Source organism: Musa acuminata, chromosome BXJ1-6 (assembly GCF_036884655.1).
Source record: "Musa acuminata AAA Group cultivar baxijiao chromosome BXJ1-6, Cavendish_Baxijiao_AAA, whole genome shotgun sequence".
NCBI lineage: Eukaryota > Viridiplantae > Streptophyta > Magnoliopsida > Zingiberales > Musaceae > Musa > Musa acuminata.
Genome location: NC_088332.1, coordinates 12,209,184 through 12,234,964, shown reverse-complemented (window position 1 = coordinate 12,234,964; position 25,781 = coordinate 12,209,184). Strand labels below are relative to the sequence as shown.

Here is a 25,781-nt window from a genome sequence, read left to right as displayed (position 1 = left end):
TAACCAATAGTTTTGACACGTAGAAAATCTCATGACATGTCATACCCTAACAAGTCGATACGTTGATCGATCGATTCCTTCATGTCAACATTGACTCGATATGATTGTAATATTGTGATGTGCTTGCTAACTTAGCTGACATAGATAATGATGATTTATTATAAAGTTTTGAGCTTGAATCTTCATCACTTATCAAAAAAAATTTTGGTGGTTCGATGCACTCGTCCGTGATTCAGTAATAATTGATGATTCTAAGTGGCTACCAAATAGATTAATCTCTCTCCATCTTAGCTCCAATCATTATCCAAACTCATTATAAAAAAAGCTCCATAGGTGATCTTTCCATCTCTCTCCATCTACTTAGCTTACTATGCTTCACCACTTTTCGAATTGTTCATTAATAATCATCAAATTAGTTCCAAACTCTTGATATATTAGACAACCAAAATCTACTGTAATAAATTATAAATACAATCAAGTTTTTTTATCTACTAAGTTATTTAATATCTTTAATTTTTTGGATAAAAATATAAAATTTTAAATGAATGTAAGATTTAATCTTAGAACTTTATTAACAAAATGGGTAAACAAATTTATTTTTACTTAATCAGCATATATACGACGACTTTTTGATCGCACACAATTGCAGTCGGTAGCTTATAATGATTTCCTGGATTATCATTTTTAACATGTTCACTAATTTAAAGGAATTAGCGAATATATTGATAATTAAGAATATATTCATAATTAAAGTACATACGTTCTAATTACGTCTTCTCCTTGTGTTATAAATCTTGCGATAAAGTATATTTTGGGTCTAAGATACGTCACGACCGATGCCATGCCGCGCTACAACCGAATCAGCAAGGGGAGCACTCACACGTGTCGAGTCAAAATCCGTACCGAGACTTTGGCATGCACCGAGACAGCGTCGTCTGGCGTCGTTCCGCGTGTCCCGGGATGACGGTCGCACAGTACTATCTCATCCCTCGAGGATCAACCGTCACGCCGAGCCCACATGCGACTGACCCTCGTACAATAGTATAAAACCCATGATCGGCATCGTGCCAAGAAAAAAGAGGAAAAAAAAATAAGATGAGAACTAATTACTAACTTGCTCGTTGACGGGGCCAAAGTCGGAATCACCCGACAAAGGTTATTTTTGCAGGCAAGCGACCACCCTCAGCCGCGAGCGTCTCAACCCGGGAATTGTCATCCAGAAGATGAACTGGTAACCACCCTGGAGACGGAGAGACGCGGCTCAGCATAGACGATGCCCGGACTGAGAAACACTAATCAACCCCTCGTCACGAGGGCCCGACCGACCTTGGCATCCAGTTTAACCGATCGAAGACTTCCAACATGGACCGGGCCGTGCTGAGTCATCAGCCTCAGTACACCTGTTGACCAACACATGTGACATGAGCGACTGTATCAAAAGCGACCCAAAACTTAGCGGCTATTTCTGAAAAATAAATGTATCGTTCGAGAAATTGGCCTATAAATAATATATTAGTATTGTTTAAGTAACACTAAACATCCGCTGCTCGGTGGGTTTCTTTAGCTTTGGTCGATTCCTGATGACGGCCATGGCGAGGTTCGTGGCGAAAACTCTTCCCCTTGCCTCCCGATGCGCCAGTCGTCGTCCGCGGCCTCTCGCCGGCGCTTCCTCATGGCGCCGGACGGCGCGGCCTCCGAGCCCTCCCCCCACTCCTTCTCCCCTTTCACATTCGGTTCCCCTCCCTGCCTTCTTCTCTAATGTTTCCGCCAGGGGATTTCGGTCCCTTTCCGACAGTTCGTGCTCTTTGGTGCCGGCCTTTACCCGGGGTTATAGGAACGTTAGGCGGAGGGGCCGGCTGCCGAAGAAGAAGCCGTTGGAACTCGACGTCAGGATTTGCATCGAAGAGGAATTACCCGATGATCCTCAGATTTTGGTAATGTTCGGGTTTCTTTGTTCTTTTAGCTTTCAAGTTTATGCCGTGTTTAGGGGATAGTTTGCATCTTTTGCTGAAACGGATTGCAAGTTTGCCCTTATTTGTTAGTGACAGTGGATAAGAAAGGGAGCGATATATAGACAATACGATTATAGGAGGGTGAATGCTACGACAATCTTTATAGCGTCTCTGACAACCCTGACCGTAGTCCGTTGGCTGTTCTCGATAATCTTCATAGCGTCTCTGATAATCCTGGTCATAGACTGCTAATTGTTCTTAAAGAATTATTACCAAAGAATATTACCTTGTTTCCTTGGTATCAACAGGGTAGTTACATAAACCATGTCTGTGGTGAATGACGGTGATAAGTGCATAATAAGTCCCATCCGTCGATCGACAAAGTTCAATTATAGAAAACATTTTCATAGATCTCCTAAGGTGTCACTCACATGGCCATAGTTTTGGAGAAATTTAGGCACCTGCAATAAAAAAGGTCTATGATAGGTCCTTGGACAATCCAACCAGCTTAAAGGAGAACTTGTTTGCTTTCTAGTATCCTGGCAAAACAAATTCTCTTATATGTAGCTTCACGCAATTCACCATCCACCATGAAACTATAAAAGGACGTCCTTAAAGCATCTATTAATGCCGATATCTAAATCATTTATTTGTTTCAACAGTCAAAACATTTATATGTTGTTCCAGTGATTTGGTTTCAATTTTCAAGTTTGGACGGCAAGGAGCATCTAAGGGTCCCTCTTGTGGCTTCTTATAGGCTGTTTGACATGTGAAATGAATTGTTATGACTATATGACAAAATCTATGTCTTTCTTTTCGTTTTCTATGATCATTGCTGTTGATAATGATATCAATGCTTTCAACTTTGGTTTTGTTGACCCGTGAATTTTGGGGCATGAAATATGGTAGTAGGTTACAGGGAACTTTGTATGCATGTACTTTTCATTTTGCCATTTTAATTTGCTTACATCAGAAAAGGATGCTGTGCATAACATCATTGCTAAGAGTTAATGCACAATCTTGACATTTTTATTAGATGATTTGTAGGGAACATAAGTAAAGAATCTTTAATGGATTTGTTAAATGTCAGGTCTACTTTTTCCATGGTCATCCATCTTCACAGTATCCTTTTTTCAATTGTGGATGACACCCCTGCAATGCTATCACAGAGTAAGATAATCAAGTGGAATATTTAAGTCTTTATCAATTTATATTGTCCTTGTTTAGTGTTTGTCATATATTCTGCAATTGGAGGAAAAACAATGATCAGCTAGACTATTTGATGATCATTTCCTTTTAATGTGGATATTTTTATTTGTCTGTGAATTAAATTATATATATATATATATATTTGGTTTTTCCTGTGATGCAGTTCATGCCATTTTCCAGGTGGACTATGCACGTTCTATCTCATATGCTGATGAAAATCTATTTTCTGTATGCAGAGCGTTGCAGAGACACTTCGGTCTGACGTTCCTGTTGCACTGAAAGTTGCACTTGATGGTTTATTAGCTTCGAAATATAATACAAGAGATACTTCTATAGATGATGTTAACAAGTATGAAAAAGTTGAGTTATCAGTATTGCTTTGTGATGATGGTTTTATCCAGAAATTAAATAAGCATTGGCGGGATGTGGACCAGACCACTGATGTTTTGTCCATGTCACAACATATCCCTGAACTAGGCCATCCCATTGTGAGACACCATCATATTTCTTGCTGTTTCTACTGGTTATGAATTTTTCTTGATTGTTTAACTGTGCTGTTTCAGCTTTTATTAGGTGACATAGTAATTTCTCTGGAAACAGCTTCCAGGCAAGCACAGGAAAGAGGCTATACACCTCTTGATGAAATTCGGGTCCTCATGGTTGGTTTGCTATTTTTCACTTCTTTCCATTCTGGGTTTTTATGCTTGTTATAGCTGATATTGCATGGTTTAACCACATGAATTTTTCTTTTTTGAAGAGTACTGTTCGAATCTTCAATTGCCTTTTTTCCCCCTTTTGACTTTTATGTTTTCTGTTCATGACCATTGACCAAAAAGTATCTATATATCTTTGGCACATCTGTTTGGCCTCTCAGCACCATAGTCATAATTTGTGCATTACCATCTGAATTTTCATCTCTTGCATGCTCATATATTACAGATAAGTAATTTAACCTTCATCCGTTGTATCGACTACATTTTTTGGATAGGTTCATGGTTTGCTGCATCTTTTGGGCTTTGATCATGAGATCAGTCATGAAGCTGAAGCTGAAATGGAGAAGGAAGAAGAGCTAATTCTTAGGAATCTTGGATGGAAAGGAAAAGGTCTAATTAAGAGTACAAATAATTCCAGAACTGCTGAAAGTCATTCAACAAGCAGCCCAAATGGTATGTAGTTTATGTTCTATAATCTTGATTTTTACCAAATGAACATGCTCTAATTGCACTGTTGTGTTACACATCTGTGCAAGAAATTATGAAGTACCAATGCAAGTATAGATCTTTGCAGAACTTGTGAAAAATGTGAAAATGGAAGGCCATTCAGGATTATATGAAGCAAAATTGAGTTATATGTTCTGTGACGTGGATGGTATGAACATGGCTTTTAGCACATTTTTTGTCTTTTCCTGTTTTTTTTTCTTGCTTTTGTGCGTGTGCCTTCAGTTTTTGTAACAAGTTCCTATGACAAAAGATACACTTTTCAATGGTAAAAGTCAAATCAATACAAGAATGGCAGAGGCTATGAGAGAGGCACTCTCAAGGGGAGCAAAAGTAGTCATCGTTACTAGAATGGTTGGATTCTAACTCCATGTTTTATTTTTAGTTCTGGGGCCTTCATGTTAGAGACAAGTACTTGCTAGCAAGCTCTACACTGTTTAAAGCTTAATTTCAGTTCTACTGACGAGTACTTACCTGTGGAAAATTAACTGTTCAATCCATTGCTCTAAGGACTATTTTTTTGTTGTAAAGCCACTGATTCGATTATGACTTCTGAATTGCTTCATATATATCTTTTTATTAATTCTGAACAATTTGATTTGGTGAAAGCAAATGACTTAGAGGGTGAACCTTGGCACTATGTTTGAGGTCTTTGTGGTTTGTGTCTACTGTTCATGTCTTGGAAACAGCCTTAAAGCTGTTGTTAGCGTCATGGTCAAAGTGTTTGTAACTGAGATGTCAATCATTTGTGTCTTGAAAACAGCCTTTCTGCTCTATTGATAAGGTTGCATACAACGTCATTCCATGACCTTGCATACGACGATCCTCATTCTCGTTATTGCTGTCTGTTACTGTTTTATTGTTTTTAAGTGATTCTAATTGCATTGTTTGTGTGCTGTATACGAAGCAGACCCGGTCAGCAGTTATAAGAGCTTCAAGTTTGGCTAATTTGGCAGGGAAAGATGGTATTGTATCAGAAGCATCACCTGGCATTTTTCTACAGGTTTCTTGTCTTTTCTACTGTGAATCACATAATGATTTCAGACCTAGTGATTAGACTGTAACAGAACTATCATGTTTTGCCAATCTCCTGAACTTTTTTTCTGCCAAAGGTTTTATGAATCACATAATGATTTCAGACCTCTTGATTAGACTGAAATAGACCTATCATGTTTTGTCAATCCCCTGAACTTTTTTTTTGTCATATGATACCAGTTCAAATTTAATGCTCATGATGGTTTTTTAATTGGATTTAAAAGTGCTTTCCAAGACTTACCATAATAGTCTTACAAACATGTATTTAGATCTTCATTAGCTCTTAATTATGGTTTCAATTTCAAAAGATGTCATTAGAAATATGTATATCACTACTCTTTCTCATTGTGGTCATGTGGATAATAGTTCGCTTATACTATATTGTGAGATCTCCATTATCTCACATCGAAAGATGTGGGAAAATGGACTTGTACATATGAATTTGAGGGCTAGTACTTTTGGCTCATGCTAAACCCTGTCATTGCAAAAGGAGAAGGTTAGCAGTCCAGCAGCAAATAAGCCTAGTCAAGATAATTGTGATGTTACTAGGAAAATCAAATCAAATTGGAATTTCTATGTTAACATAAGATGGAGATTCAATGAGGGCAGCTAAACCCTGTCTGGTCTGGGATTTGGGGACTGGAGAAGGCCTACTGGCCCCTAGCAAGGGTGACCAACTGCTAAAGCTGACCCCATCCCCGACCCTCCTGGGGACTGACAAAGGAATTGGTTGGCCAGCCTTCACACTGAGCACAGCTTGCAGCAGGTTATGGAACGGGATGTTGATTCATTACAGTGTGCATTAATAGAAGAAAGCTCTACGAGATTGTAGAGATTAACTTGTAGCAGGTGTAGATGGCATTGGTAAGCTCTAAATATAGAGAGGATGTTTTTGTGACTTGAATCCTGGTCTCCTAGGTCACAGAGGAACAACCTTACCATTGTACCAAGCATGGTCTCCCACCCTCTCCATTGATCAAATATATAAGCTCCTAAATTTGTTTTGGTGAACATCTTTCTTTTAATGTCTTTGTAGATGTTATGCACACTTTTTACTCATCCATATTTACTAGGATCACATTTGTTTTAAGTCCCATCATGATATTCTGATTCTCTCTCTCCAAAAATTATTTAGCTACAATATTTGCCTTATAAAGTCAACCTGATGTGCTTCGCTTTCTTTTTTGTCATACTTGTCTTGAATTTCAGGGTTCTATTGTATATGGGAGACGAGGTCAAGAGATTTACAGAGCAAGTGTAGATAAGAATATTTGTAGAGAGGTAGCTATTTATTAATTTATATTTCAATTGTTTAAAAGGCACAAATATATGCTAATAGGTATTTGTGTCTTTTATTACTTTGTTGACTTGCATCTTCTTTAGTATGTGTTCCTTCACATGTTTCCATGTCAAAATATATATCATTCAATAATATGAATAAGTGCCTCTCACCAATTTACATATCATACAAAGAAATTTATTTGAAGGAATATAGAATAAACCTGCTTGAACTTGACTACGTTTGCTTATGATGAATTTTTTTTATTTTTGTCATCTCACTCTTTGGTTCTTGGTCATTTATTCCATCGAAGCAGCTTAGAGTTTGACACTTGAATATTTTTATTGGTGGATACATTTTGCCTTACTGTAGGAAATTCATATCAGGCTTAGTTTTGTTTCATCTACTGTATGTTGATGACTATTTGCTTTTTAACTGCAGGCTTTTCTTTACTCTTTGGAACATGAGGTTCCTCTTGTAGCATTTTGTGAGGATCAGTGTTTCACACTATTTGAACATCCGTTGATTGATTTACTTCATACTGTGCATCATGAGCCAAAGGTACTGATACAATATGGTTGTTTGCTATGTTATGGTTGTAGATGATTGCTATTAGTTGCATAATAAAGAAAATTTCTTGACAGGCAGAGATTGTGCCTTCGGTTGAGCACCTCTTAGCAGTTTCTGATGTACAGGTATGCACCTGCTCCAACTTGTAGAGTTATAAGCAACCAATAAAAGATTCTAGACAAGCACACACTTATGGATACAGACAGATATTTTTGAGCACATAAGCTTCTGGATATGTTGTGTTATGCATGTGTATTTAGTAAAGTTACACTGCTCTCACCAATACTAAACCCTTTTTCCTTTTGATGCATTTATTGCTTCTGATTTCATAGCATACATGCATCAATTTTTGTAATGTAGTGATAATTGCATTAGTAGAAAGTATAGATTTATTATATTTATTAACATAACTGCTTGTGTTCATAATGATGTGATTGTTATACGAGTGAAGGATAGTTGGTAGTGTAATTATAAGGCCAATGAATTCTCAGTCACCGTTGTACTTCACTAAAGTCTAATTCTGAGTTCTTTACGTGTTTGTACTTGTAATGCTTAAAAAAGAAATGTACCCCATGCGGGGTCTGGAGAGGGCCACTGAGAGGATCAATGTAAATATCTACTAAACATTTAATGTTTGTTGATGACATGGTCTTAAATTCTTAATTGGGAGTAGAGTCGAGACAACCTAGACCAAAGTTATGGAAACAAATTTTAGAAGCTAAGGGCTGTAATTATTTATGGTTTGACAGAATATAACACAGTTAAAAGAAGCATGTGTACAGTTTTAATCCATAAACAACAAAATTGAAATGTTATTATTTGGACTATTATCTAATGGGGATGTAAAACAGGAGAAGATCTGGCTATAGAATTTTATGAAGTATTAAGTTTTTTTATAGTTTTGAGACTTGGACTATTAATTAACGAGGAGATTAATTCAAAAAGAAATTGTAATTTGATGGTTACAATGGACAGGCATCTGAATTATGTGCAGTTATTGCATGTCTACTATATTTTTTAAAAAGAAAACAATTATATCACTAGGTGTGTTCTATGGGTCAGAAACAGGAGCAGTTATGAAACCAAACTTTTGATGACATTGTAGCAAATATGAGTATTTTAAGATGAGAAGTGTTTGGATTGATAGAAAAGATTATCGTTCGTGATGGAAAGTTTAAAGTTGATTAGACATGTCAAAAGAAAATCTATATATGCATAGTTGAGGAGCAAAATCAACTCAGATCAGAGATGTCTAGATAGGTAAAAAAGTCCAAAGAAGACTGCTAAAAAAACAAAAAAGAAAGGATATGATGGGCCTTCTGATCATCAAGTGACATTATCCAAAACATAATTTTAGCATGTGGATGAGGATTTGTGTAAACAATCAAGAAAATGGCATATATAATATAACATTTTTTCTGATTAATCAGTCTCATTAATCTAGATTGTATTTTATAACTGAGAACTTTGAATTAGGTGATGGCTCCCAATGTTATGTACAGTAATACTTTCCCATGATTGACCAATGTTCTCTTGCCATCTAATTTGACGTTTCCATTTTTTCTCATTGTCTAAAACCAGTCAAAAAAGATTTCAAGTCTCCTTTATTTCATTCTTTTTTTGTCAGCCAGTCACAATGTCATATTTTTTGGATTCTATGGTCCAATTGTTAACACAGAATTGCAATAGTAATTGACCTACAGTGCCTTAGCTTGCTCTTTATTTACCTTCAATCATCTGAGATAGAATCCAAGCAAGAAATTTAAAATGGTCATTCAGTGTAATGTCTTGTTTGAAATGTAGGTGCAAGTTTCTAAATGAGCAAATTTCGATTTAGGCACTTGGGTTTTCTTAAGGCAATCATGACTAAGCTGTCATTGTTTAGGGTGAATCCAGGAAGCATATACCATGGGCAGGTTCACACTTCTGATCACTAAGGTAAAATATATGAATCTCATTTTGAATGTGCAGAAGTTGCTTTTTCTTGGAACTGCTGAAGTGATCTCTACGTTAAGGCCATATTGGTTGGAGGCAACACGAGGGATTGCAGATATCGTTCAGGCAACGCCAGATATGCTTGAAATTGTTCCATGCGGAGCTGCAAAAGGCAGTGGCATAAAGTTGCTCTTGGATCACCTTGGAATTGCTGCAGATAAGGTTAGCATCAATGTGTTACAAAGTGCCCATTTCACAAGCATTAGGGTATCGCTAATATCTATAAAGGCTCTAATGAGCCATTCAATATCTGCTTGGGTTAAGCATGTCCAAACATCCTGAAATAGTGCAATATTTGGTTACTCATGGAATACTTTTATTATCTTTGCTGCATGTGTAAGTTATTGTAGCAAAAGCTGGAAAAAAGTTCGATACGGTTAAATAAATCATGCCGAATTTAGCTGTATATCTAAAAATTAATGTTGTCATCTTTCCCTCTGACATGATAAAGATCATCTTGGAACAGATTATGCCATACTTTGAAGGTGAAGGTGACAGTGAATAAGTTGGAGACGTAGGCATCATCAGGCGTCGAACCAGGCAAATGTCTAAACTGCAGTTTTGATTATTAGAGTTGCACCAAGTACACTGTAGATGTTTTAGGCACAAATCCTAGCAAAAATGTTGGCATTCATGCTCTTCCATTTCCTTGGCACACACAACTACAGTCCTACCTACTCAAAAGAGGAAATAATTTCTTTCATGGAACAAAGAGCAGAGGACAATCCTTTTGCTTTTTGAACACTACCTATGCAGTAGTTAGATGAGGTGAATCAAATTAAGACGCAACGCGGTTTCAGTGGCTAGAAAAAGATTCGTATGGTAGGACTTAAAATGGTTGGGATATTAGTGCATCTTATTGGTATCACTCTCATTTAACTTAATGTTGTAAATTCTATCGAAGTTGGAAAAGGATTGTAGTACCCCTTTGATGTCAGTACACTTCCATGTTGTCTTGTTATAGTAGAGCCAACTGCTCCTTGCTTTCCTCCCACTGACACAAGACATCATTGGCCCGGTGCACTTTCGCCGGAGGTAAATCTAGCGGCTTCCTGCTCCGCAAAGGACTACTGTTCCTTCTCGCCGGTAAAGAGGGACATGAACCCCTGGAAACCCTCCTTGATGTTGTTTTCTTATAGAGCCTCGGTGTTGCACCGAGTCCGCCGATGCCGTGGCATACCTTCATCTTCTTCCTGTTGGGGTTCTCTTCCTTTGCAAGATCCTCTATGCATCTAACATCTGATAGGGATCGAAATGACTGGGACTTCCCCTGATAGTACTTGGAGAGCCCTCTTCTGCAGGTTTCAACGATTTAACCTTCATCAACGGCCATGCAATATAAGGGGCAAAAAAACAAAATTTTTCTTGCAGAAACCAAATTTCAAAAGGGAAATTTTGATGATAGAAGACAGAAGAGAATAGCTGATCGATTTCCAACATAGAAAGCTTAGTGTAAGGGAGAAGTCGGTGCTCACTTGATTGGGAGTTGGGCCATGAGCGACGACAAGTCGAAAAGAGATCCATTCGAATCTGGCTGCGATGCGGTCGACGACGAGCGAGGAGACGAGGAAGTTGCATCGTCCGTAAGCTCCGAAGAAGACCAGGAGAGCTTCGAATCACCAGACTCGCCATGGGACGACGAAGATTCACAAAGATCACCTTCACCCATATCCGCTGATGTGCAACGCTTTGAGGTTAGATTGCAAGCATATATACCGCAAGGCAGGCATCGAGGGAGCGGTCCATGTTCTTTCTTATATCGCCTCGCCTCGCCTTCGCCTTTATGAGGAGGATTAGGATAACTTGTCTCCGCGGACGCTAACACGAAGGGGATTAGGAGGAGTTTGTGGATAGGATAAGGAGGAATATGGATAAAGACGACGTCGTCCTTTCATATCCATAATTCTATATTGCCACGGTCCATGTTTCTCCCTATTCGATGACCTCCCGAACATGGTCACGAATTCTTAGACGCTCAAATGTCACGTCCAACGAGCTTTTGATGAGCCACCACGTTATTGAATTGCTAATTTGAGGAGTTCAATCCAAATGCACAGCCGCCGAGATAGGATCCGAGGTTAGGCAGCGTAGCGCAATGGTCGGTTCTAAGTCGTATCAAAGCTACTCATTAAAGAATCGGATAAGACCAAAATAATAATAATAATAATAATAATAATAATATTATTATTATTATTATTATTAATATTAATAAATTGGCAAAAGGCATTGACAGTTTAATAGCTATTATTTTTATGACAGTTTTAATTGCTGACTTAAGTTTTATATTTCTTCAGTACATATTTTTGTTCTATTCCTTATAATACTTCTTGATGACAATTATGATGTTTCTATTTTTATATATGAGTCGAGTGTTGTGCCAATTTGACTTATTTATAATATTTTTAATTAGACTCAATATGTTTACGATGTTATAAGCCTATTCAAAAATAAATTTTATTGATAGATCGAATCGATTCGTATCGATCCATCTGAGTGTTACGAGATACTACTCGAGTTGTTTTACGAAAGAATATTTTAGGAATTATGATAAATAAATAAATGTCTTTGGAAAATATAAAACTTCCATTTGTCTTCGACAATTACAACTCATTTATTATATTTTCCGTCTCTCTCTCTCTCTCTCTCTCTCTCTCTCTCTCTCTCTCTCTCTTTTCAAACCATATGTCATTGAATTGGGCCATAAAATAAACGAGCAGAGAGTAGAATGGGGAGAAGACATGAGATAAAATAGAACGGTTGACCATTCCAAATGGGAGCTTTCTTCTTTGTTTGGATGGCAACTCCACCGCATGTAGGCAGCCGAACCTTATCCTCTTTCTCGGGCATTCATGGCTTCACGTTTGTGAGTTTGCCATCAAAATCATAGCTCTGATTCTTTCTTATTAGGAGCAAAACAATTCTCATGCTGTTCAACTTTGTCGAGAATAATATGACCATAAACAATTGGAAAAAGAATAATTCATGGATTACTGAATGACAAGCTTGCAAAGTTATCTACTTCTCATCTCGTTGTCATCTTTTTAATGTTTATCAATCCTTTTCTTGTTAAACAAGAAAAAAAAAGTGTGATAAGTGTTATGATCGATAAGGATCTATGGATTACTAATATAAATTTTCATACTAAAAAAATAAGTATGAAAATACTTTTATATCGTAGTCAGATGAGAATGTAAAATTATGAGGTTTTCGTTAGTATGTCCAGAGAAAATGAGAGAAAAAATGATAAAAAATATTTATAATTTATACGATGATCGATCGATACAAAAGAATTTGTACTTAGGTTAAAGTTAGCTTAAGCTAACCGATAACTTAATTTAATTCTTTCTTCATAGCGCATATTGTTCGTTATTGAATCTCATGAATTTTCTTTTACTTTCCAAACCTCCTCTTAGAAAAGAATAATGTTATAACGAATAATCATGAAAATTTTGAGAGAGAACGGATGACATTCCACCAAGTTGGAAGACATATAATCCATATGAATTATATCTCATCTAATCTATCTTATTTTGTAATATTATTGATTTGGTTATCATTTGAATTATATCTCATGACATTTATGTTTCACCTAATCTATCTTGTGCTCTAATCTTTGTTGGATTCCTCATGATGTTTAATGTTGATTGGACTACGGATTAAAGGGTAAATATTCCTGGAAAAATGAACAGATTAAGGAATAAATAGATATTATGTTAATATAAACATATGATAGATTTCAAAGCTTTGGAAAAATCAACCACATAATATAATGGGCCGCATTGAAGCCCAAATATGATCCGATCCGGTTCGATTGAATCCGAATTCTTTTCGGCCGAAGAGAACCGCGGGGCCCGCCGCGTGATCAAAAGCGTCGGGTACTGGCCGATCGGATGATCCGACGGTCGCCATCGATTTGCTACGTCACTTCCTAAGAGGCATCCTATCTTCCTGTTGCCAACGGCAAGCCTCCGTAGCGTCATCGAAAGCTTCAACCGTCCGATCGAATGATCCGACGGTCGTCATTAATTTGCCACGTCGATTTCTGGAATCCTCTGTTTTCTTCCGTCCTCAAAGAGGTTTCCAGGAAAACAACGGAGAGAGAAGAAGCTCCGCGTTGCTTTCTTCATTACTCGATCGTCGTCTCGCCCTGAGAGAGCAAGAGAGATTACGTTGCGATCCCGAGGATGTCTTCTCCGGCTGAGTAAGTTTGAAATCATCGCGATGTAGTCTTCGTCAAACCCTAACTTCGTTTTTCCTTTAATTACTAGGGTTGATCTTGTTGTGCAGTTTACATGATCCTGTTTGGTGTTGGTTTTGGTTTATAGATTCAAGATAATCTTCGTGATAGAGTAGGTTTTGGACCCTGTTTTCGAACTGGATCTTTTTTCTTGCTGCATTTCCCAAGAAATTAGTGGGATTTGTAATTGAGCTGCTGCTGCTTCTTTATGGTTGTGAATTACGTGGTTTTTTTTTGTGTATATGATCTGAAACATTACCAAGAGGAATTAATCCGATTACAAGTTGTTATGTTGAAACGGAGGGCTCCATTTTTAAGTGAAGTCAAAGGCTAAATCGAATTTTTTTGGAGGTTTGGACGAGTGAATGACTGCGCCTGTCTTGTTTGCTGACACTGATTTGAAAAAGGATATTAATTGTATAATTAGGAGGAGAAACCAGGATGTTGGCCTTTCGTGTGTGCGCAAGCGCATGCGTGTGTGTTTTTGGGTGGTGAGGAGCTGAAGCATGTGTATTATTGATAAGGTCATAAGTTGGTTGTAAACATTTCTTTTAAGGAGCTTTGATAGGGACCTTGGATCTTCTATCAGAAAACAAAGACCTTCAATCTTTTATTGAGCATGAAAACTCTTCTGTGACGGAAATGAATTGGTGTATGTTAGATGAATATGTTACTAAAATTGAACAAAACTTGGTTGTAACCTTTCATAGCAGCTATTTGTTTCTGATAGTGTTGCATAATCACTTCCATTATTGTTGCTATTAAAAGTATTTTTCGATGCAAGTAGGTTGGCACCGAGTTATTTACTACTGAAAAAGTCCACTTCACATATGAACTGTTATTTTAATCACTGTGGGTAATGATAATTCCATTTACGTGAATTTGTTGGAAAGAAGTATGCCCCCGAGTTGACTGTCTTTTCCTTGGTCTTGTAAACTAGTTGGTGTTTTCTTGTCAACAAATTATCCAATATGTTTGTTTAATTTATTTCCAACTCAGTTTTTCCTCTTTTTTTTGCTTCATTATGCATTATGAGAACTTGGTGTATATGGATTTTTGGAATATATTGGATCTACTCTATAACTTCGGTGATAACCTTCTAAGCTGTGAATTAAATTCACAGTAAAGTGGAGAACCGTTGTCATAAATTACATGAGTAGTCTCTGTGCATTATCATATAAATTCTTGTTCGTATAAGGCCATAATGCATGCTTTTAAGTTTTTGTGACTTGGATTATGACAATATAATGTCAGAGAAATGTTGTATGGGCTGACATGCCATGGCATAATCTATGAACAGTGTACTCTCAGGTACCTGATGGTTATAGGCTGAGGAATACCCGAGTTTAATCTCACATGGATTACAAAGATTTTGGACAACATGTGTCTTGATGTAGATGCTGGGGTTTGATTATGGGTGGATTTAATATCTGTGGGAAGTAATGTTTCTGATAGGAGATAAATATACAAATTGCATCAATTTTTCTATGGCCCGGTTGGGATGTCGCTGTTGTGGGAATCGTTGCTGTTTTACCTTGGTTCTTATATGATGGACAAATAGAAAATTTTAACCACTTAACTGGTTTAGGATTCAGTATTTAGTGGTCTGTCATGTATGTTCTGATGTGTAGGTGGCCAAATGTTCTTTGGGAATGATGTACATCCTTTTCTTTTTTATTATTGTTCTTTTCTCATCATCTTTCATCCTCAGGAATGAAGTACTTCCTAAGCTGGGTTGATGTGCTTAGAAATGCACTTACTTTCCAAACTAGGCAACCACCTTATGTGCTACCGGAAGTCTCACCTAATCTATTTAGGTTGAAGTAGGAATCCTCCATGTTTGATGTAGCCAATCCATGGGACCATGAAGCCTTCCAAGTGGCTGGCCAAGCTAGATCCTCGGTCGATCCCATTGTTTTGATCAAAACAGTGAGGGGGCTCATGATATTAATGTATGTATCAAGGTATGCAATTTCGTACCGTACTGGAGCTTCGATGTTTGTTCGGTACGGTACGAAACTGTATACCGCTCGGTATATATATATATATATATATATATATATAGCCTCTCTCTTCTCTCAGGCGACGTCGCTTTTTATAAAATATTTACGTCGCCTTTTATAAAATATATCTATATATTTATATATATATATATATATATATATATATATATATTTTTTTTTTTTTTCATCCGGTAACGGGCGGTCCGTATACCGGTAAGTTGACGGACCGGTACATACCACCCATACCGGGAGGTATTATTCGAAATTGCATACCTTGGTATGTATATATATGGAGGGTAATAACGATATCTTAATATATGTGAAGTTCGTCGGTCATCTACAAATGGTTGTTTCCTTTGGTTTTATCTTTTGTTTTGCCCTCTATATACGCATGACACTACATGAGCTTGTGATTTGAATTGCTTAATATGCGACCAAGTTATCTTTGATGATGTGCACCTTCTTTAGCATATCTAATACTATTTGTAGAGGGTGTGAGACTGCTTGCTAACCCCATTATTATAATTTATCAAATTGATGACCACTGTATTCTCTTCTTTCTACCCTTTGTTTACAAATAAACTATTTTGACATTAGTTTGCTGCTAAACAACTATTAAGTTATCTCTTTATTTTCTTCCAGATTCTACAATTCTCTTCCACCAGTGAGCAAGGCCTATGGTACTCTGTGCTTTTTGACCACTGCAGCATTCCAGTTAAACTTGTTTGATCTTAGAACTATTGCGCTACTATATCAGCCAGTATTTACTCAATTTCAGGTATAATAGTCTCGTTGTTCCTTGAATTCAGCCAGAACTTTTTAGCTGTTCTTTGTCATCCTTTTATAACAATAACTAGAGTCTTGAGTATTCTGCTATGCAAATGATATTGGTAAGTCATTCTAATCAGGCTTTGCAAACCAAGACCAGATCAGGCACTCAACAGAATGTGTTGTACATTTTGCATCCTCTTTGTTATTGGTTTTGTTCTCTATGGTCAAATTATTTTAAAGATCTAGTTCACACTGTCTCACATTTTTTTAAGTTGCTGAATCATTCATAGTTTTGTTAATTTGCTTATTTTTGTTGATATGAAACTTACTGTTTTGTTGTTCACATGCAGCTATCTGTCTGCACTAATCATGAATGATATTATTGAAACCTCAACATGTTTTTTTGTTAATTTTAATAAACAATGAGTTAAATATACTTATAAACTAAGAAAATGTCTTGTCATTATCTATATGAAGATTTATCTTAAGTTCTACATACCTTTCGCAAGCATTTTAATTTAAATATGTCAATCACGTTTTATGCCAACATACAGGCCTTCCTAACATGACAGTACCACATAATTTGATATTTTAGCTTGGTGCTTTTAACAGAAATTGAGAAAATATTGATTTATTCCTGTTGAAAAGTGTTTTATTTATTCTTATATATTTATAGTGTAACTTCTAATTGTTATCGATGTGTAACCTTAGAATTAATCTCCATGACTAAATATTTTTATATTTCTGTAGTTTGTTGATTTATTCATTTCATGTAGCTTAAAGAACTTGACTTGCTAGTTTTGTTCGATTTACACTTCTAAAAGTTCTTAATCTTGCCTTTAGGTATGGAGGCTGTTTACCAATTTTTTCTTCCTTGGTAAATTTTCGATCAACTTTGGAATTCGCCTCTTGATGATGTATGTATTTCAGTATGATTGAAGTTTACTTGTCCTTCTGTAGTGTATCCTTGAAAACCTTGAGATGTATGACCTCATTAATAAAATTGTAGAGCGAGATATGGTGTGCAACTGGAAAAGGGCCCATTTGACAAACGGACAGCAGATTTTCTTTGGATGATGTTATTTGGAGCGTTTTTTTTATTGGTCAGTGTTCTCTAACTTTCAACTTCTTTCTTCGCGTTTTCTCTTTTGTAGACAGATATCAAGTTTATTACCATGCAACATTTAGATATCAAGTTCGTTACCATGCAACATTTGTTGCAAGCTTGCCATATTCTTTTTTCTTTAAGCTTACATAGCTACAGCAAGCAGTGACAGTTATTTCGTTTTCTCTATACTAGGTATTGTCTGCCATTCCTTTTTTTTGGTCTCCCTTTCTGGGGGCATCAATGGTCTTCATGCTGCTCTATCTTTGGAGCCGGGAGTTCCCAACCACACAGATAAACATATATGGACTTGTCACGTTGAAGGTATCATAGGCTCTTCTACATTGTATTCTTTCATTGTACCTCAACATTTGAGCAACTGGGTCCATTTTAATGCAGTGACATCTCAATATTTTTCAACCTGCAGGCATTTTATCTACCATGGGCAATGCTTATGTTGGACACTATATTTGGCTCACCCATTATGCCTAGCCTTCTGGGAATTGTTGCTGGTCATTTATATTACTTCTTGACAGTATTACATCCTCTTGCTACTGGAAGGAACTTACTGAGAACTCCAATATGGGTGTATCCTTTTTGGTTAATTCATTTTACAAAAGTTATCATTCCTACTAAACCTGGCCATCTCCTTTAGTTTACATTTTTATAATTACTTTGATAGTAATATTGTCATGGTTATTGGTGGACTTTTCAGTATTTGGTTAGTTTTAACTAGTAAAAGCGTCAGGTTGCTGATAATCACAGTTGTATTGAAATAACATTCTCAGCATTTCACAACCCATTCCTCCTTGTATTTTGGCAATTTACTGTGAATTTTCTTCAGTTTGATCCTTGACAATTTGTTTTACAGACATAAATTGGTTGCTCTTCTGGGTTGGGGAGTGCAATCAAACTCCGGTTTACGGCCTAACAGTGCCAACACTGCTACTGGTAGTGTAGCTTTCAGAGGGAGGAGCTATAGGCTGGACAGATGAACCACGTTGTAATTTACACTTATTTGCAGCAAATTTGATGGAACTTGTTGTTATGAAAGCTTTTGAAGATTCAAATACAAATTTGGGTGTTTCGACATGATTATTCTATTATTCCATATGTTGGCAATTGGACATGTACATTTTTGGGTATCTTTAGAGTTTAGACAACAAATGCAGGTCAGATAGCAAAAAGTTGTAAGAGGTTGGAAGAATAAAAAAATTATGCTCACTTGAACACATTACTTGTAGCCTGAAAATGTATTACGACTCTGATAATGTTTCTTAGATATCATGTTGATTGAATGACTCTTCACTCTTTTGTTCATATAATAGAGTACTCTACTTCTTCATGAGATTTATCCTCATAAATTTGTTCTAGTGTTGATCGCTAAATGTTTGCTTTGAAGTGTATTTGTAGATCTCATAACAGGAAAGTTGAAGAGATCAGACACTGTATCTTAGCAGACAGTAGCATTTGCTGGTTTGGTAGGGTGATTTCATTTTTTACAGGGATGCTGGGAATGCTAGCTAATCCAGGCCTCACATGGGAGAGACTGTTAAAAATCCCGGAATGCTAGCTGCTCTTGACCCCTCTAATCATGTGTCGATTATTATCGAAAATTAATTGTGCGAAGCCATATTGATTCAGGTTCTTTGATTTTAGTTGTCAATGCCTTTGTAAACCTGATTTTTCTAGCCTTTTTCACAGCCATCGGACAACTTTGAAGAAATCATTTGCCACTATATTGTTTGATTTTTTTGGGTAGCATACATATTCCATATTCAATGATACCTGATATCTCCCTTTTGTATATTCTGGCAACTACTTTTTGATACATTAGCATGTGGTTTTACTGTAGCCGAGTTGTTTATCCATCGTTCTCCAGATGAGTAATTGAATCAGTTATCATCAACAAGAAACTGAGGCTCCTTGTCTTCCTTTCTCTGACCCAAAAAAAAAGGTACAGTAGCATAGTACATCATAATGAGAAATCATGCTTACAGTCTGTCTTCTTTTCTTTTCTTGTTTAATATTCCTTTGTTAATCAATTGACAGTGGAAGTTATACAGGCTTTAAAGAATTTTCTGCTACATAGTTAATCCAAACATAAGTGACATTTGAGTTTATGTTTGCATTTCTGCCTATTGTGGGAATCAATATACTTTCAGCTAAGAATCCTGACTTTAGGAGTTCATTATACTTTCAGCTATGTTTTGAAGGAAGCATATATGAAAGGTAACTTTTAATCTTTCTCAGTGCTGCAGAATACAGACTGGATGCCATCAGTGCTGCTTTCATCCAAAGAGAACCATCACTGCCTTCATGATTTGCAAGCCAGGTTGTTCTGATAGACTCTCTGCTTCTTTTCCATCAACTTTTTTTAGAGTTGGGTCCTAATTTAGTACACGTCCATTGTTGCAATCAATAGTCACTTCTAAAAGGTCTCTTGACCCCTCTCTCATTGCAGACACCATGAACCCAGAATTGCTTTCCAAAACCATGTTGCTGTTGCTCAAAGCTACTCGGTGAGCATCTCCCCTTCCTCTATTGTCGACTTTATATTTGTCGCCTCAACATGACTTGATTCCCTCCCTTGTTTAATCTATTCTGTGTTCATAGAGACAAGTGAAAGTATTTATAGTATATCATTAGGGTGTTTAAGCTTTACTATTACTTCATTGAAAATAGAATCATCTGTTACAGGTTTCAGAAAAAATAAAAACAAAAACAAAAAATGGTTTAGATGTCTCATTCGCACATAAACTTATTCTGAATAGTGAAAAAGAAACAAAATAAAGATATTCTTAGCTGTTATCTCAATATCTGAAAAATAGGATAATATTCCAACCAATGAAATTGTAAACATAAAAGATTTAATAGAATATATGAATTATATAATGTCAAAATTATACTAAGTTGGACTACCTATTATTTCTTCTTGTCGACAGTCTACCGGATGTCACGCGTTTGTTCAATAGAACTAAAAGTTTCGCTGGCTCTATTTACATTTACGACCTCCTCCCCCATTCCTTCGTTCGCGCCTATAAATTGATGACCGGAGTCAGCCCCCTCACTCATCCTCTGCTTCGGTAATTCTCTCGCGAACCGAGGAAGGGGGAAGGCGATGTCTTGGCAAACGTACATCGATGACCATTTGATGTGCGACATCGATGGGCAGCGCCTCACCGCCGCCGCCATCGTTGGCCATGACGGCAGCGTCTGGGCCCAGAGCGACTCCTTCCCTCAGGTATCCTTCCCTTCCCTTCCCCCTAGCTACACGCTTTTAATTTGATTCGCTCCCCCCTTCGTTGTTGTTGGAGTCGATTAGCTGCATTTGTTTGTGATGTTTGAATCTGACGGGTGATCATCGAAGCGGCTGATTTGGTTGATCTGTTGTGCTTTGGTCTGATGTTGGATCGGAGTTGTCCTCTCCGGGCTCATCATCATTCTTGAGGGGTTCTAATCTATGATTCCCATTTTGTTGTGCGATCGGCCTGCTTGGGTTTGTGATTTTGTCTGCGTACAAGTAGAATAGCTTACCTTTGTGTTACGGTATCATGTTATCTGACGAATCCATTGCCCGAAATAATTACGAGCGATTCGTTGGTCTTGGACCGTGCAGAATCCCAGCCGCCAACTCATGCGGGGATTGATTGCCAACGATTGATGGGGAGAAGATTTGATGATGGACGTTCTTCATCATGTGCTTCCAGTTCTCGTGGTGGCATTTACGATCATATTTATGAATATAAGATATCAATCTTTGGTGATTAGAAGAGATTATACAGTTTGAATCATCAATCCTCATTTAAAAAAAATATATTTGTTTCAGTTATTGAATGATAAATTATGGAAACTATCCAAAATATTTGACCTAATAAATCCAATTTATTGTTGCGATATTCATTTTTATATGTTCACTTTTTTCTTTTCCTACTTTTCTCAAGTTTTGGTTTTAGTGGTTCCTTCGTATAGTCTGTGCTTGATATCACTTGCTGAAAAGGCTTTCTTTGGTGATGTAGTGATGACTGACCTACATGAATTTGTTTAACTAAAATGTTAGGTTATAACAGGTTGCCAAACAGTACATTAATGTGAGAAACTTGAGTGTTGATATCAAATTCTAGCACGATGCAGATGCTATGATAGAAAATGATTGGTAGAGTTTCTGTCAAAGGATGTTTTGCTCCCCACCTTTTCTGCAACACGAAGTTAGTGGATTCTTAAGTTCAGTTGGTTGCATTCATGGTGAATAATAAAATTTCTTTTAACCTATGGAATTGGAGAGATGCCTTTCCACAGTATGTTTTATTCCCCCCTGTCCTACAACATTCTAAGATTTCTTGTTTACAGACTATCACCAGATACAAATAATAAAATGCACTAGCTGGTGATGCTGCAAAGCATGTTTATTGGGTTCTCTTTGGATCTGTTATATAGTCAATGAATGAGCTTTATTAACATAAATTATGCAGTACAAGCCTGAAGAGATTTCTGCAATTATGAAAGACTTTGATGAACCTGGATCTCTTGCTCCAACTGGTTTGTACCTTGGTGGAACGAAGTACATGGTTATCCAAGGTGAGCCAGGAGCTGTTATTCGAGGCAAGAAGGTCAGAATCTATCCTCTTTACAGGCTAATCTGTGTTTGTTCATTGTTTTAACATAAATTCAGAATATTAGTTGACCTAGAAATTCAATGCTTGTCGCTTTCATGCTACTCAAATTTATACAGACAAGTCGTTTATGTTGTGTAGAGTTTGCATAGTATGTCATCAATAGCTCAACATTTTTTGGCAGTTTTGAGGAAATATGAGGTAATCGATCCATGTATGACTCATTAATCCATTTGAGAAGCATAGCTTCATGATAATTAACTTTTGGTTTTCCTGAAAAGAGTCTCATATTACGAAGATTAAAACAACATGAATGGGCTATAACATGTACAGATATTTATAATTCGTAGGATTTTCTATGTGAATGCCTTGTTCTAGGAAGGAAAAAGTTATCAAATGTCAAAAATTTATAATTTTCACATCTTTGAGAAGGACGTCGATTCTTCTTCTGAGTGATTATAGTTAAATAATCACAATGATACCTCATGAACAGTCAAGTAATTGTGAACCTGGTATAATGAAACTTTAGGCACACAGCATGAATTGACAGCTTGTCTTTGCATATCTTTTGGTTAAATAACAAAAAGTCAACATGGAGGAAAAAGTAGAGAAAGTGGATAAACAATGAAATAAGGCATGTCCAAATTTTTATAACTCTAGAATTCTTTAATGAAAAAAATTCATATATGATGATGATGGATTGCTTTAGGCATTTACCAAGTGAAATGTTGGATAGATAGAAGTCCATATCATAATCCGACTTGATGGGATGACGGGTCTATCAACTTCGTTGAATCTAAACCATTAAATTTAACTTAAATATGATGTATATGAGGCATAATTCAACTAATAGGCCTTTCGTACTCGAGCCTTTCACCATGCCCCGATGCTAGATTAGCTTTGATAACAACTGTCACAGACCAGCTTGATGGGATAATTGGTTTATTAACGTTGTTGAGCCTGAACCACTAGTTCAAAATGCTTAAGCTTAAGTTAATAGTAGTTCACACATAAATAATTTTAGTCCTATCTCATCTTCAATGTGAGATTAAATCGGAGTGTTATAGCTCTCCTACTTTGCTTTTCTACATATCAATCATACGATTGGTCAAAATAAAAATATGAAGAAGCCGATATGATCATTATTTCATTAGTATGCTTGACAAATTTTAGAGGATTAAAATCAAACATGGTACATACAGATACTAGCTTAAGTCTTGGTATTGGCAAAATCCTGAGAAGAAAATGATTTTCCTTCTTAATGTCAAATAGCTTTTTCCTCGTCATTCATTTAATAAGCCAGTGGTTATCAGACAAAACTTAAGTCATTGTAACTAGTTTTACATATTGTTTGTTGAGTTTTAAAGGTATTTTTAACTAAATAAAACATATTTGATATACAACCAGTGGAATGGAACTGAACAGAGCCATAAAATAAACCCGACGTTTTATGTGATGTTTCCGAGTCGAACATAAGCTCGAGACACACAATCTTGCACTTTTGCGTTAATTGCTGGAGCAGTGGCATTTACAGTCCTGTCTGTGACTTCTTGACAACTTGTAGGGTTCCGGTGGTGTTACCGTCAAGAAAACCAATTTGGCTTTGATCTTTGGAATATATGTTGAGCCAATGACCGCTGGTCAATGCAACATGGTAGTGGAGAGGCTTGGTGACTATCTATTTGATCAGGGTTTTTGAATTTGACATATGGAGCTTGAATCCTTTCTCGGTTTGCCGTCGGTCTTAAATCCTTTGCTGTGGGCTTGCAGTCTTCCTGAAATTACAACCAGTGCTGAGCAATAATGAGCTTGAGGTCCTGTTGGAAGTTTTGTTGAAATAGATAATGTTATTTGTCTGTTCGTGTGAACTGTGTCTAAGACCTCTCTTTATATGGTGAATGCTATGTTACATACTATTGGTGGGTAAACATTACCACATCAAACTACTGGTAAACATCTCCTCTCTCTCTCTAATATGTCTAAGACTTACCTGGTCGAATTATGTTGATCAATTAGATAGATGATCACAATTAAATCGGTTCAACTAGAATTAGATCTAATGAATCTAATTAGTTATACTTGATTGTGTTGGTTTTTTTCATTCGATCATTATGTCTTATCAAAGATCACAGAAAAGTTGGTTTTTCTAAATGAATCTTGGATCGACATCATTGAAGTCGTTCCGACCTGGTGGCAATTGTTTCCTGTTCCCTTGGCATTGTTATGATCTCCTATGGAGAACATGGTTTCTTGGCTTAAGTCTCGATATCTTTTATGAACAATCTCGGAAGACAACTACTGTACCTGCTCAATCTTGGCTGAAGTCTCGAAATCAACTATTTTATAATCAGAATTGGAACTGAAACCGTTTAGAACAAGTTTGATTCTGATTCTATTTTCCATAGAATTAGAACTATGGATTTTGAAATCGTGATCAAAATCTATTAGTACCCAACTCTTCTTCCCTCCTCCATCGTGAAGGTAATGCTTCTATTAGATCTCGTACCTAAATCTCGAGCTGCCAACTACTGTGACCAATGAAACGTGGTGAATCCATGATCTTAGCAAGTTAACTGAAGTCACATTAAAAGGATGAAGAAGAGGAGGACCACACGGATTGATCCATCCACAACCGAGGGGGAAGTCATGTGACACATCTATGCGCGGCTTCCGACACCGGCGCAGGGTCTCTGACACCGTCACTCCGTAGATCCTCATGACCACCCAACGAATTCCAAGGACAGCTTGTGTAAGCATTACCTCATACACCACGGGTGCATCCCACACAAACCGGTCTTCTTCTTGCTTCTCGACACCTACGTGATAATAAATACATGTAGATGTCATCGAGTTCTTCATTGGGATCATAGTTGGTAGTTTACTCGGCCGTAGCAGATCTGGTCGCGCATAGCCTATGAAATTGTGTTGTGGGTGCAGAAGTTTGGGTTGTGATGTATGCTGGACTGCAGTCTTAATCCTCGGCTTGTACTTACTGCAACGAGGACCATAAGGAAGCCCTGACATCATTGGGATGCATGAGCATATAAACCTTTTAGAAACCCTAGGAGAGAACCTCCTGCCTCTTCCAACATGAACCCATGAGCCAGTTTGCTTGGGTTTGCACCCTTCTCGAGAATTCAAATTGTAGGTCTCTTGTATCAGACCACCTCCTTAAACTAATGTAAGCATCCATACCAACATTTGAAATAATGTTAGTTTAGTTCTCTGATGTTTGAAATATATTTAAGATATTGGAGTGATGGGTGCAAAAGATTATATGCCTCGAGCTTTCTTAGAGTGAGACACATGACTTCCTGAGGTCAGCTTTAGCGATCGTGTTAGGTTTGTAGCACTCAGAAAAATATATGAGGGGACAAGGAACTGATGCACGTAAAGGCTTGGCTATGATATGGATTAGGCCGAAGTTGACTTGCAGTAAAGGCGTGGAGTGGACTCGTACAACATCATTCAAGCTTCAATTTTGTACTTGTTTGCGGAAACTTGTATTATCTTGTTAGTGAGTTTTAGGACGTGAGTAGATTCGCAGTACATGTGGTTATGTTGAATGAGGAGTCCTTGAAGGTTCCGTTTTGTTTAGTAAATCAAGACAATGAGTCGGTGATCTTTCGGAGGGATATATATTTGATTACTAATAATTGAAGATGTTATTGGTAAGCAGAGGATAAATCTATTAACGTATTTGTTACGATGATAATGTCAATGTTGGAATTAGTCAGTAGTGATCCTGATGTGAAATAGTTTACCTGACTTATTTCACTTGCACTCGATGATTCA

At 37.0% G+C, this 25,781-nt stretch overlaps 3 protein-coding genes and 1 long non-coding RNA gene across 8 annotated transcripts; 3 read left to right on the top strand and 1 right to left on the bottom strand.

The window, feature by feature from the left end:
- The first annotated feature begins 1,547 nt into the window (after positions 1–1,547).
- Positions 1,548–10,194, top strand: LOC135583730 (endoribonuclease YBEY, chloroplastic-like). 4 transcript variants are annotated; one of them, XM_065187358.1, is made up of 13 exons: positions 1,548–1,934; positions 3,043–3,122; positions 3,398–3,649; positions 3,725–3,820; positions 4,150–4,327; positions 4,449–4,529; positions 4,632–4,732; positions 5,289–5,381; positions 6,623–6,694; positions 7,134–7,253; positions 7,337–7,387; positions 9,234–9,419; positions 9,724–10,194. In XM_065187358.1, the coding sequence occupies exons 2-13, from the start codon at positions 3,096–3,098 to the stop codon at positions 9,760–9,762; spliced, it is 1,296 nt and encodes a 431-aa protein (XP_065043430.1). In that variant the 5' UTR covers positions 1,548–1,934; positions 3,043–3,095; the 3' UTR covers positions 9,763–10,194. The 4 variants fall into 4 exon arrangements, with proteins under 4 accessions (XP_065043430.1, XP_065043427.1, XP_065043428.1 ...); XM_065187355.1 differs by lacking the exon at positions 3,043–3,122; XM_065187356.1 differs by lacking the exons at positions 3,043–3,122; positions 9,724–10,194 and having other exon boundaries at positions 9,148–9,276.
- Positions 9,197–11,314, bottom strand: LOC103987848 (uncharacterized). 2 transcript variants are annotated; one of them, XR_010514233.1, is made up of 3 exons: positions 10,733–11,064; positions 10,182–10,552; positions 9,197–9,408 (listed from the first exon to the last, which is right to left on the bottom strand). It is a non-coding gene; the product is annotated as an uncharacterized LOC103987848 (long non-coding RNA). The 2 variants fall into 2 exon arrangements; XR_010514232.1 differs by lacking the exon at positions 9,197–9,408 and having other exon boundaries at positions 9,803–10,552; positions 10,733–11,314.
- Positions 11,315–13,300: 1,986 nt separating this feature from the next.
- LOC135676315 (derlin-1-like) lies at positions 13,301–18,465 on the top strand. Its single transcript, XM_065187353.1, has 7 exons — positions 13,301–13,458; positions 16,140–16,275; positions 17,112–17,185; positions 17,278–17,371; positions 17,569–17,697; positions 17,801–17,961; positions 18,245–18,465. The coding sequence occupies exons 1-7, from the start codon at positions 13,442–13,444 to the stop codon at positions 18,366–18,368; spliced, it is 735 nt and encodes a 244-aa protein (XP_065043425.1). The 5' UTR covers positions 13,301–13,441; the 3' UTR covers positions 18,369–18,465.
- Positions 18,466–20,351: 1,886 nt separating this feature from the next.
- On the top strand, positions 20,352–23,960 carry LOC135676316 (profilin-like). The gene is made up of 3 exons (XM_065187354.1): positions 20,352–20,617; positions 21,846–21,983; positions 23,551–23,960. The coding sequence occupies exons 1-3, from the start codon at positions 20,495–20,497 to the stop codon at positions 23,683–23,685; spliced, it is 396 nt and encodes a 131-aa protein (XP_065043426.1). The 5' UTR covers positions 20,352–20,494; the 3' UTR covers positions 23,686–23,960.
- The last annotated feature ends 1,821 nt before the right edge of the window (positions 23,961–25,781 follow it).

Bases quoted from the DNA above. Each gene is read 5' to 3' on its own strand.
- LOC135583730 (XM_065187355.1), top strand. From the start codon at position 1,581: ATGACGGCCATGGCGAGGTTCGTGGCGAAAACTCTTCCCCTTGCCTCC. The intron at 3,821-4,149 runs GTTGGTTTGCTA...TTTTTTGGATAG, and splicing joins ATGAAATTCGGGTCCTCATG to GTTCATGGTTTGCTGCATCT. The intron at 5,382-6,622 runs GTTTCTTGTCTT...CTTGAATTTCAG, and splicing joins CACCTGGCATTTTTCTACAG to GGTTCTATTGTATATGGGAG.
- LOC135676315 (XM_065187353.1), top strand. The intron at 16,276-17,111 runs GTATAATAGTCT...TCTTGCCTTTAG, and splicing joins CAGTATTTACTCAATTTCAG to GTATGGAGGCTGTTTACCAA. The intron at 17,186-17,277 runs GTATGTATTTCA...ATAAAATTGTAG, and splicing joins GGAATTCGCCTCTTGATGAT to AGCGAGATATGGTGTGCAAC.
- LOC135676316 (XM_065187354.1), top strand. From the start codon at position 20,495: ATGTCTTGGCAAACGTACATCGATGACCATTTGATGTGCGACATCGAT. The intron at 20,618-21,845 runs GTATCCTTCCCT...TAAATTATGCAG, and splicing joins AGAGCGACTCCTTCCCTCAG to TACAAGCCTGAAGAGATTTC. The intron at 21,984-23,550 runs GTCAGAATCTAT...GACAACTTGTAG, and splicing joins CTGTTATTCGAGGCAAGAAG to GGTTCCGGTGGTGTTACCGT.